The sequence below is a fragment of the Phoxinus phoxinus genome (assembly GCF_949152265.1).
Source record: "Phoxinus phoxinus genome assembly, chromosome: 9".
In the NCBI taxonomy this organism is placed as follows: Eukaryota; Metazoa; Chordata; class Actinopteri; order Cypriniformes; family Leuciscidae; genus Phoxinus; species Phoxinus phoxinus.
Window position 1 is genome coordinate 14,762,940 of NC_136884.1, and position 12,989 is coordinate 14,775,928.

General features: G+C 35.9%; 1 protein-coding gene across 1 annotated transcript in view; it reads right to left on the minus strand.

Annotated features, from left to right (window-relative positions):
* magi2a (membrane associated guanylate kinase, WW and PDZ domain containing 2a) overlaps window positions 1-10,375 on the minus strand; it is a 191,550-nt gene extending 181,175 nt beyond the window's left edge. Inside the window, exon 1 of the mRNA XM_079622872.1 lies at window positions 9,942-10,375. Coding sequence (XP_079478998.1) covers window positions 9,942-10,284 — 343 coding nt within the window. The 5' untranslated portion in view covers window positions 10,285-10,375. The remainder of the gene's footprint in view (window positions 1-9,941) is intronic.
* Between the last annotated feature and the right edge of the window lie 2,614 nt (window positions 10,376-12,989).

Below are 12,989 nucleotides of genomic sequence, written 5' to 3' on the forward strand. Positions count from 1 at the left end.
TCTATTGAGATTTTGCTTAATGCCTTTCCTTTAAATGAGGAAAAATGAAGTAGTTGAGCTTTTTAGAGAAAACCCTGAGCAGATCAGTCTTTCTACTTTGTGAGTTCAGGTAAAGCTGTTTTTAGATGTTCTGCGTTGGCAGGCCATGCTGACCACAAACAGCTTGGTGCCAAAATGATAAAATGGTGGAAGTATTGTGAGAGAGTTGAAAGTAGAGAATGCCTTGTTATTTTCTCAACAAAAGAAGCTGCAGAACTTCTTATTCCATTGAAGATGAATCTCAATAACTTGCACGGCAACTAGAGGTGGGCAGATTTTGATAAAAGACGTCTTCACCGTGAAAGGTTGTGATTCATAGAAATGACATCAGAAAACCATGTGCCCGAAGCTGAATTTGAGCAGATACAATTCATTTCTACATGAACCTTTTGGAAGAATTAAATTGTTCCCATTTTTAATATCTTAAATCTTGAGAGCAAGTTGGCAAACATTTTTTTATAACCATGCACATGTAGAACAAATCTAATCTAAATTACAGGTCACTGTTTTTTCCCCTCGAACCTTGAGACTGTGCGCTGAATTTAATCAGTGCCTTTTGTACTCGGCGTTATGAACAGAAATTCTTAATAATATAAAATATTCATTATTGTGTAAATATTCACAGAACCAGAATGTTTCACTGAAGTAAATCTTAATTGTATATGAAACTTTGAGTGCATGAAAGGAGCCCAATCTCCGATCAACCTTGGCCTTGGCATTGCAATATTGTGCATACCTTTATATAATGTGTACACTAGGGGTGCAATGATACCCTAATGTCACGATTCGATTCATACTTAACTCACTATACGATATTATTGCGATACTCAAAGACATAATAAAAGGTTAACAAAAACTGATACAAATTAACATTAACTGTTAATTAAAATGCTAAATTTGGTATTACATTGGGTGTGAAAATTAATAGGCTTTGGTAACCCAAAGCACAGGACTATAGTGACACCAGATTCTGAAGCTGAAAAGTAAATGATTTTAGATGAATATGCTTGAATATGAAATGCTTGCACTCTGTCACTGACTAGATATATTTAAAATAATCTAGGCCACTTTTTACTGGTAACATAAGACATGTGGCTTTATCAGGACCCACAAATATTCCCCAATTGCATTATTATACATTATATTCAACATAGTTCAATGTAGTACTGACACTAAAACTCAAAAATCACTGCGAAGTGATTTTCATTTTGGGTGAACTATACACAATACATATTGTCACTATCCACGATACATATTGTTGCATTTTTGTATTGCGATATATTGTGACATGATATATTGTTACACTCCTAGAGTATATACTCACTTGCAAAACCGTGCATTTTAAAATATCGTGCATTTTAAAATATAGGTCATTTTCAATGCATACTGCATAGTAGGCAGTCCAGTATGAAGTACGCTATGATTCTGAACAAAGCCTTTATCTTCACTGTAGGCAAGGAAAATCATGTTTCCCAAGACACTTCTGTCATGGTTTTGCTCCATCATTAGCCTCAGTAAGATGTCAAACTGTTATGTACTGAAAGCACTCTTGTGGGAGGAAGAGTCGCACTTTCATTGAGAGTTTTAGAAATTAATTAGTTTCGATCTTACAAGCTTTAAGAATAGCAAATTGAAGCGGAGGACTGCCGAGTCCTTGAGTAACAGCCTCATGAGGAAATATGAATAATCCACCACAAATACAACTGTACAATCGCTTTGCTCAACAAACATGCCTCAAAAGACAGCTTCACTCAAAATGATCCCTCTCTCTCTACATGCAGCGCTGCTTATCACTGATATCCATCAACCTGAGACACAATAGATATGATGCCTGACTCAGACATGTCTCTCACAGAGCTGAGATCAGATCTCTTGGTTGGCAAACTATTTTCTTCAAGCCCGTCACAGCAATGGACATGACGCGAGATGGACACTTGGATATGTAAAAAAAAAAAGAAAAGTTCCACTCAAACCTAACTGTCTCAACGCAAGTAATGTAAATGTCTTCCTCTGCAAGTGATTTAATTTAAAGTGAAATAAAAATCGACCCAAATGTACCTGCTAATCAGATATATACAGACCGATGAATCATACGTCCTTGAGCAAGGGTATGAGAACAAGCAGACAGCCATGAAGGAGTGATAAATTGACATGGCTGTAAGGAAGCAATGGAGCTACACACACACGCACACACACACCCATATCTATCTATCTATCTATCTATCTATCTATCTATCTATCTATCTATCTATCTATCTATCTATCTATCTATCTATCTATCTATCTATCTATCTATCTATCTATCTTTCTATCCATCTTTCCATCCATCTTTCCATCCATCTACCCATCCATCCATCTACCCATCTATCCATCCATCCATCCATCCATCCATCCATCCATCCATCCATCCATCCATCCATCCATCCATCCATCCATCCATCCACCCATCTATCCATCCATCTACCCATCCATCCATCCATCTATCCATCCATCCATCTATCCACCCATCTATCCATCCATCTACCCATCTATCCATCCATCTACCCATCTATCCATCCATCTACCCATCTATCCATCCATCTACCTACCCATCTATCCATCCATCTACCCATCTATCCATCCATCTATCTATCTATCCATCTATCCATCCATCTACCTACCCATCTATCCATCCATCTACCCATTTATCCATCCATCTATCTATCCATCTATCCATCCATCCATCCATCTATCCACCCATCTATCTACCCATCTATCCATCCATCTATCTATCTATCTATCTATCTATCTATCTATCTATCTATCTATCTATCTATCTATCTATCTATCTATCTATCTATCTATCTATCTATCTATCTATCTATATATCTATCTATCTATCTATCTATCCATAGTAACATAACTTCATACGCTTTCACTCTGTATGATGCCAAAAAGGTAACTCAAATCTTCATAAAACAAGTGTCAGATATCCTCTGGCAGAACATCTTCTTAATTTGTTGGCCCACACAGACACGCTTTTACTGGATTGCCCCTTATTCACTTATGATTCACTCTTACACAAATACTACAGCAGCCACAAACAAATTATAGGTAAATCCAATAAGCCACTGAGAAACCACCCAAAGCTCCCATACAATACAATGTGATTTAAACAGGATTTAAGGTTAAGACGGAAACTATTGGATGGATTGATCCTGGGTGAGATTAGATGTTGTTAGATATGTGCTTCATTAAAAAGAAACTATGGAGGACTAAGAGTGGCAAAAAAACAGGAATTTATTATTAATTTATTCATTAAAATACACAAAACATCATAAATCAATCCTAAAACAGCTTTAAAATGTAGTTTAATTGAATGATAAAATTGCATGTGGTAAATGTCAGTGGTAAAAAAAAATTTGACTCAAAGGGTCTGCTATTGACCACAATATTGTTCAACATATGTAGGCTGAAATATTCCCTGTAATTCTGCTGAAAAAGCTGCCTGTTTCCAACTTTCACAATAACTAGGTTTTGAAGCATGAATTAAATGTTTTGACACCTAGCATTTCCATCGCTAATATTTTTTGGCTAGATACAGAGTAAAACTTGATTACAAAACATTACATGATAATTATTATTAAATACTATATTATTATGGACTGGTACTTGACACACAACATATTAATCTGTCCAATGGAAAGACAATATGCTGATTTTTTATAATAATTTTTTTCTTTACATGTCCGGGTTGTGTTTGTTATCAGCTTGAGATACCTTCAGTGGAGACTACTGGATAGCCATTTCTTATTTCCAGTGGGTTTTGATAATCTTTCTTTCACCAGTAACACATAAAAATCAACTGAGAAACATAAATAAATCCCATTGCTCAATAGCCCTATAGCAACATTCATTCTTCATTAAAAGGGGCAATGCAATCGCCGTTCTCCTCAAGTGCGTTCTGCTCTGAAATGTCATGTATAACCTATGATCATGTATTAGATATAGAACGGATCAAGAGTGTGTAAGAGAGAAAAAAAGCGGGGAAGAAAAAAAGTGGGCTCACAGCTGCTACAGTTAAAAACACCACAGCTGGTTCCCTTGAGAGAACTTCCCACTTGAACGAAAAGTGAAAGACTAAGAGATGAAGAGAGGGGAGGAGGTGTTAAAGAGTAATGACTCTCCATTAACACAAACTCCGTCCCCTCTCATGGGTGTTGCACCATGCAGACTGACAATAACTAAAGTGCTGAGGGCGGAAGACAGTTCCAGATCACCAGAGGTCCAGTATTCCTGACCACTGCAGGATTTCTGGGTGACTGCATGCACATCATTACAACACAAGCACCAGGGTGCCATGCAAACACCTGGGAGACAGAACCCGCATAGACGTATGACAAGACAACGCAAGATTCATGGGCAGGCTGCTATAGAGATTGAGACTATGAATGAGATGCATTAATACATTTTCACTCGTCTAGACGGGGTAGAAACCATTCCTGCCTATCCTGAGGCTAGAGTCTGCTCAATTCCCAGAGATATATCATACACTGTTGGTCCTGCGCTCCCATAAACAAACACTATTATATCCTTTTTTATTAGTTTATCAGTTTAAAATCAATTCTACACTCCAAACAAATAAAGGTTCCAAAAGGGGTTTGTGCAGTGATGCCATAGAAGAACCATACATTAAACCACTTAACATAAATAGTCGCTTATGACAAAGTTGAAATTATGAGATACAAATGAATAGTTACAAAATAACAAGTCATATTATGGAAAAACTTTTGACTTTTTATGTAATAATTATGACTTTCTCTCATCATTTCAACTCTCTCACATTATGACTGTTTATCTCATAATTTCAACTTTGTCATAATTATGACAATTTAGTTGAAATTATGAGATAACTGTATAACTATGAGAAAACAATTGCCTTTTTTAATCTTATTATGACTTAGTATATCATAATTTCAAAATGAATGCTTTGATAAATCATAATTATGATGTAAAAAATATAATTTTAATTTAGTATCTCATAATTTCAACTTTGTTATAATTATTACTTTTTATCTCATAATGTCAACTTTATCTTATTATGACTTAGTATCTCAATTTCAAATGTCATAATTATTTATGACTTTGAACTTTGAAACAGTCATAATTACAACAAAACATTTGACTTTTTATTATAACTTAGTATCTCACAAATGAATGCGTTGTTAACATGATGAGATAAAAATCATAATTTTGAATATCTCAGAATTTTGAGTTAGTCATAAAAAGACAATTATGAAAAATAAATTTTAGAATATACAAAAATACACTTAGTATCTCATATTTCTCGAAATATATCTTGAAAATTGTTGACATAAAAAGGTCATAATTATCATTTAGTATCTCAGAATTTCAACATTTTATGCCATAATTATGAATTTTCAGATCAAAATTATGATTTACCAAAGCAAATTCTTTCTGACACTGACCTTCAACGACTCAATTCCTCATAACTCACAGAAGACACTTTTCACCACCTACTGATTTAGCAATGTAAGTGTAACCGGCAGAAAGCACAAGTCAATGAATCTGAACAGATCTTTTTGGTGAACAGATTCAAATAATCAAGTCACAACTAGTTTCCAGTCCAGTCACTTAAAGTAACAGCACACCTCTTTTTAAAAAAGCCACATTATTTAAACTACCCTTCATGTACATAGCACAAATGGTGCAAGATGAATATTCAGCCTGGTGAAACAGAGCTAAACCCATGTCAAACTGCCTAGGTTTATAGATGCCACAACCACGCTAGTATGATCTCATGCTTTCCGGTTGCTGTGGTGCCGGCTCCATCACAAGGCTTTTTCCTATCTTAAATAACGCTTTCTAGTTAAGGTTGGCCAACCCCCATGAACTGAGTACCAGAAAATGTGTACTTGCTATCTATGCGATGTCACATCCCAGTTATACAGACCTCTTGGAGTGGTTTAAACTAGCATGTGGCCCACTGCTGGCCCTAAACGGTTTATGATTGGTAGGTCAAGCAGTGGGTGAAGAGAGGGACATCAAACACAGAGTCCAGGGTTAACAAATACAGGAAACAGGAAAGAAAACGACCAGAAGCATTGCGCATTAACACATCAATTCAGTGGCATGATTATAATTACATCTTCTAATCTGAAATTAAATTTACAATTATAACTGGCGGCGGAGAGATGATAATTTATGACAACCTCATATCATCCTACCCAAGGGGATGAATGAAACATAAATACAATAATGTGCAGTGCCATAATTATGATATTGTAACAAAACTACATTTAAAGGTCGCCTTGCAGCCTTTCAAAGTAATATGAAAAATGATTTCGCCAAACGGTCTCGCTGATAACTTAAAACCCAGACATCAAAAAGTTGGCCAGGTCATCCCAGGAGGCTGTGTAAATGTGTGTGTGTGTGTATGTGTGTGTGTTTCACAACCTGTTATTTCACAGATGAATGCTACAGACATCTCATCTTAGGGTACTTACCTAGGCATCTGACCACACCGACCACAGTTTTGTGTCTGCCCTACTACTGTGTCCAATGAATATCAAGTAGGCCCCTGCTACTGCACTCGAGAAAGAAAAATATTACATGAAACGCTTCAACAAAAATTCAAACTTTTTAACTACCAGTATGAAATCATAGATAATATCTATAGCAAGCGCACACACACACACACACACACACACACACACACACACACACACACACACACACACGTGCTGTCAATCGATATATTTTTTACTCGATTAATCATGTTTTCTCTGTGAGTAATCATGATTAATCGCGATTAAAAACACAAGTTTTTATACTTTTTCAAATATTTTATGTAATATTTTCACAGTAAATCTCCAAATTAATGTGGAAACAACATCAAGTGTCACGGCGCTGCGTAGGGCAAATGCAAAAGAAGTTCACAAAGTCGATGAGATCTAAACAATAGCGGTTTATTCCAGACGATGAAGGTTGACGCACGCGCACACACACACACCAGGTAACACAAACAATACCGGACACTAGACAGAACACAGGCAGGAACTTGAATACACAGTGATGATTAACAAACGACTAGCAGCTGTGATGAAAGTGATTAGTGTCCATGGTGACAGATCAGTGGCGGGAAACACATGTGAGGAATGTAACTGTGACATCAAGACAGTATATGTTAAATACTTGTTTAATGGCATCTTTTTATGAATGAGGGCCGGTATCGCCGATACTAATACTGCTTTCGGATGTCTCGGTGAAAAGGATTTATAGTATATATATATATAGTATATATATATATAGGATTTATATATAGTCCACCAAGACCAAATACACTAGCATGTCAATCTCTCCGAGAGCTGTCATGATTGAAACATATATATACAGATTTATTTTTTTAAACCAATGTCTTTCAACTACTAAATACGAATAGTCAAATAGGTGTCAAATGAAAAAAAATAAAACAGTGAAAGGCATAATTTAGACACATAAAAGCACTGAATTACAAAAGTGCTTCCCACTATGAGTTCAAGGGGTTTGGATATTTTTAAGGTTTTGTATAAAGTGTTTGTTTTTGCTGTACAAATGATACAGCAAATCCTTGGCCCTCTGTAAAGCTGAACAAGCATTTCTCTGTGGAGTTCAAAGGGGGAGGTGACGGTTGGCGAATTAAAATATGCGACTTGAAATTGAGTGCTGTAACTGAAAGTGCTTCATGTACAAGTTATTGATCTCTTGATTGTATTGTGCCTACAGCAATATTCAAGGGTCATGGCAATGAAACAAGGTAGCAATGTCAAATGTATCCTCTTTTTGAAATGTAGGGCCTCTGACTTTGATCTCAACGTTCAACGATAATCATCCAAAGCCAACACTTCACAACAGAAGATTTTGCTGATGCCAAGAATGAATTATGGAAGCCTGTTTTCACCTAAGTTGAGTAAAAATATGATTCTGTAAATCACAATAATTCAAATTTTTAATCGAATAATCTAAAAATTGAATAATTATGACTTACACTTTGTAACAATGACTTAACATCTCATAATGAGACATTTTCTCATATTAATAACTTAGTTTCTCATTATTATGAGATGTTAAGTCATTGTTGTGAGTCATTGTTTCTCACTGTTATTGCTTACCGTAATCATATTTTTACTCAACTGAGGCAGAAACAGGCTTCCATATAAGTTTCAGTGGAAAGATTCTATTATAAAGTAACAGTCTCATTCTGCTTTCTAATATTGTTTCTCATTATTTTTATATAAATCATCATTATGAGAACATTTATCATTATGAGCTGTTAAATCATTAATACAAGAAATGTTCTTATTGTTATGAGATGTTAACTCATTATTATGAGAAAGTTTCTCATTATGAGACGGTATTATGAGAACTTTTAAATAATAAGATGTAAAGTCATATTTATGAGAAAGGTTCTGATTAATATTATATATGAGGAGTTTTTTTGTTATTATGAACTAATTATATATTTTACTCAACTGAGGCAGTAAATTCTCCACAGAAAATTTCTGAAAAAAGTCATTACCAAATTCTACATTATTACCGTCTAACAATACATACAGGTTGTAAATCAGGGGATTAATCATATTAGTATTGTTGTTACTGATTAAAACTAATATTTCAAGTTTAACATTAAGAACAACAAATACTATAATTCAAGAAGGGATCCCTTATGTGGGATTGTCAGACTTTCTAAACCCCTGCTCTAGAAGACATTTACTAAAGGTGGGTTTTAAAATGCAAAATCTATGTCAAATGAAGATATGCCACACACACACATGCTAAACCAGTAATCTTAAAGAAGCTAGAATGCTTACAATTATGGGTCTGTAACTAAACAGAAAGGACAAGGCACTTTGTTTAACTAAACAGGCATCATTCATGACAGTGTGATTGTGAGGTTCAGATACAGGCCTTTTGGGGAAATAGTTATGTCATGATGTATTTCAGAACCGTGGCACACCCACAAAGCCCAGATTACAGCCTGATGATAACACAAACCAAACTGAAGGATAACGGAAAGATAAACCTTCAGTGTCAACAAAAAAAAAAGCACAATTTAGGTAAATGTAGCATGAAGTTTACAAACATTTAGCTAATAGAATATGGTACACAGCAGCACGATGACGTTGTAAAAGTGAAGATGACGTAACATCATACTGTAGCAATGGGCACTTGAATTTTTTTTTATTTTTTTTTACTACGATTCCTTAAATAGCCTATTATGAAAAAAATACTTAAAGAAAAGCCATTTATTTAGAAGCTTGTGTTATTGTATTAATACAACTGTCTGTCCTTGTCATGTTGTTTAGCAACTTGTGAATTGATTAGGCTATATTTTTATATTACTTTAAGAGTTTTTTAAATATTATTTACTACTATAATTATTAAATTGTAACTTTTCTCAATTTGTTGTAAGATGTGTGAGGATGAGTGTCAATTATGTAGAAATTATGTATTATTTTATTTTGTGTGTATCTGTATGTATGTCCTGCTTGGCAATGTCCTTATGTTATTGTTATTCGAGCATTAAAAAATAAAAATAAAATATGGCGATGGACACGCCCCCCTTTCCAGAAACACCAACTCCGCTTCTATAGCAACAAACTAACAACTTTCACACGCGAGTCCAAGCAGTTGTGAAACTTTAAACAACACTAGTACTTTCTTCTTATGTTACAATTGTAGATGATAGATAGATAGATTATAGATAGATAGATAGATAGATAGATAGATAGATAGATAGATAGATAGATAGATAGATAGATAGATAGATAGATAGATAGATAGATAGATAGATAGATAGATAGATAGATAGATAGATAGATAGATAGATAGATAGATAGATAGATAGATAAAGTTAAACTAACCTTGTTTGACACACTTCAGCCGGACAGGGTCTTTGCAGTGCTTGACCACAGCCCACACATCCCTGATGGTCAGTCCGGCCACTGGAGTATCATTCACCTCCAGAAGTAAATCGTCCTGGTGCAGTTTGCCCCTGTCCGGGTTCACCTCTCCAATAACGGGGAACTGTCCATTCTCCGCGCCTCCCTGCAGCTTGAACCCAAGATCACCACTCGGACCCCTGGACAACACTATCTCGTGTACTCTGTTAGTCCAGTGACTTTTCTTCTTCAGGCTTTTGGACATGTTTGGAGTTGTTAATGTGACTGGAGAGCAGCCATGAAAGTGCGTAATCCGTCCAGTCATCTCACTAAAGTTGCACGATCAGTGTCTGTGGATGGGAAGAGTCTCCATATCAGCAGCAGATCCACAGCAGCCTCTTAAAACTGCTCCACTCACTGTAACAGTGATGTCCGATTCGCGAATGAACCGTTCTTTTGAACCGGTTCTTTTTGATGATTCGTCCGAACCAAATCGCGAAGCGTTTGTGAATCACTCGGCTACTTTGGGAGTAAAAGTGTAAGGTAAGTGACGTGATAGAAGCATAACTACGCAAATTCCGACACAAGTGAAGTAACATAAACGAATACACGTTGAATTGAATGTATAAACACGCACAAAAATAATAAGCAAAATGATGCGTGCTTCATAAATTGCTAGAATTATTCGGTAAATTGTTTCTAAACAACTTTTCTAAACAGTTCTCTGAAGACGTTCGACACTTCAAAAAACCACAATGGATTTTCTGCGAACAATATTAGGCGACAAATCAAATGAATCAGTGAGTCTAGTCATTGAAACGAACCGTCCGCTCGATCGATTCGCTTACACGAATCGGACTTCATAAAGCTGCACTGTAACTGAGTCCAAACTGCTCGGGAAACTGATCCGGATGTGATGTGAGGAGGAGGAGAGAAGACACGCTTCCCGCTAGAGAAGTGAAAAGAAAAGAAAATAAAAGGAAAAGGAAAAGAACAGAAAGAAGAGAGAAAGAAAGTAACGGAACTATTAATCATATCGTCAGCCCGGACTCCGGAGCGATTTTTCCATTAACGACTACCGTGGTGCAGCCTCCTGGAGAAAATGCAAAATGAAACTCAGTTTGGGAGAAAGTTATAGCCTACAATAATTTTCTGCAGATGTAGACTCCTGTAGACAGAGGGATCACAGTTTTTTTTTTTTTTTTTTTTAGATAGGAGGCACTTTGATATTAATATGACATGAATCAAAGTTCCATCCTACATTTATATATAGGCCTATATTAATCGCAATTTGGTCTGTTTTCAATTAGCCTATATAATTAAGGTTTCTTTAACGTTATTACAAATTAATTTAAACTGTGCCATAAAGAATCCTATAATAATGTGTTATTAGTAAGCCTATTATTCAGAATTAGATAATGCAACTCACCAAGTCACGTTTAGGTAAAATAAAAATGATGTCCTCATGTACTGTCATATCCTTTTCTTCCCTGCGTGGAATACAAAATTATACATTTAATAGAAAGTTTAGCAGAAAATTTAGTATCACTGTGAAAAACTGGTAAAATTGTTTATCACTGCATAGTGACAGTTACAGTATAACAGTAATTTTTTTTCCGTATTGCGTGTTGTTTTTCACTTTTTTCCACATTTTCTTTTTCATTAAGAAAAAGGTGGTTGTGTAACTCATATCATGCCATGGCAGTGGAGCTATTTTAAACTTGTGCTCTTGTGCAGTGCAGTCCTCATTAGAGGACCAGGTTTTCAACTAGATTAGTTACAGAGCAACACAGCATCATTTTTATGATCAAATGATGTTGAAACCAAGCCAAATGAGCTAAGTTATTATTTGCTTTCTCATAATCCATCATCACACAAAACACATGCTTTCAAGTCAGCACTTTGTCTTCCAAGACAGTTCCCCTGAGTTCCTTTAGAAATATTATTATGAGACATTTAACTCCATGCTGGGAATACCTCCTAATATCTGTTAAACAACCAACTAAGACTGCTTATTTCACTGATATCTGCATGTATGATACTCTCTCCTCAGACTTTATTTCGTTAAAAAACAGAATTCATGCTGAAACTGAACCATGGCGAACACGTGCAAGCTTAAATGTTTCCGTTTTGCTGAGAGGAATACGTGTTGAGATAGCTTTAGGTGATGTTTAGGGGAAATAACAAGGGCCAGTGCTGTGACCTTTGCTCTCTGCATTCCACAGATGGGAGTATCTGAGCGATGAGTGAGAGTGGGAGACGAACAGACGGCGCGCTGGAGAAGGCGAGAAAGGGGAGGGCGTTTTGACAAGGCAAGAAGAATTGTTTGGCTGGAGGTTTTAAACACGTTTAGGAATTCCCTGAGCATGGCGAAAGGATATTGAGGAGTTGGTGCTTTTTAATTGGATGCTACATCCAGTCCAGAGTTCAGACACATCAAAGACACATAAGCAGTTTAGCCGATCACACGAGTGAGGCCATTCACACAGAACACTGTTTAGTCTTTAAAAACGCCAAGACACAGGAATGAAAAAAAGAGACATTGGAATTGAGTCCAGTGGAATGTGATCCTCAGTCGTTTAGTGTATGATGCTTTGCTTTCTCTGTAACCGTTTATAAAGTGCATGATGCCTAGTGTTTTAAATCTGTTTCGATTTTAAACTTGTGTATTGTATTCAAGTGCTGTGTTTCAGAATGCCACACATGTGTGAGACGAGTAAAACAGTCATAGAAAAACAATGGGAAAGCAGCACATTCTGTAGGATATTCACAATGAGTATGATATCGCTTTTATAATTAAAAAGTTGTTAGAAAGTTAATGTCTTACATTTAGACATCCCTTTTCGGAAATATTCCCCAATTAAGCCAAAGCAGGATTACCCCATGTGTGCCCCCAAACAACACTAGTTGTGTTTGATATTTGAATGAATCACTGCTTTTGAATGAATCAGCTGAGTGATTAATTCAATGACTAACTCATATTACATCTGTTGGCCCCTGCAGAAAGGCTATGTTCACAGTGTTAAGGGG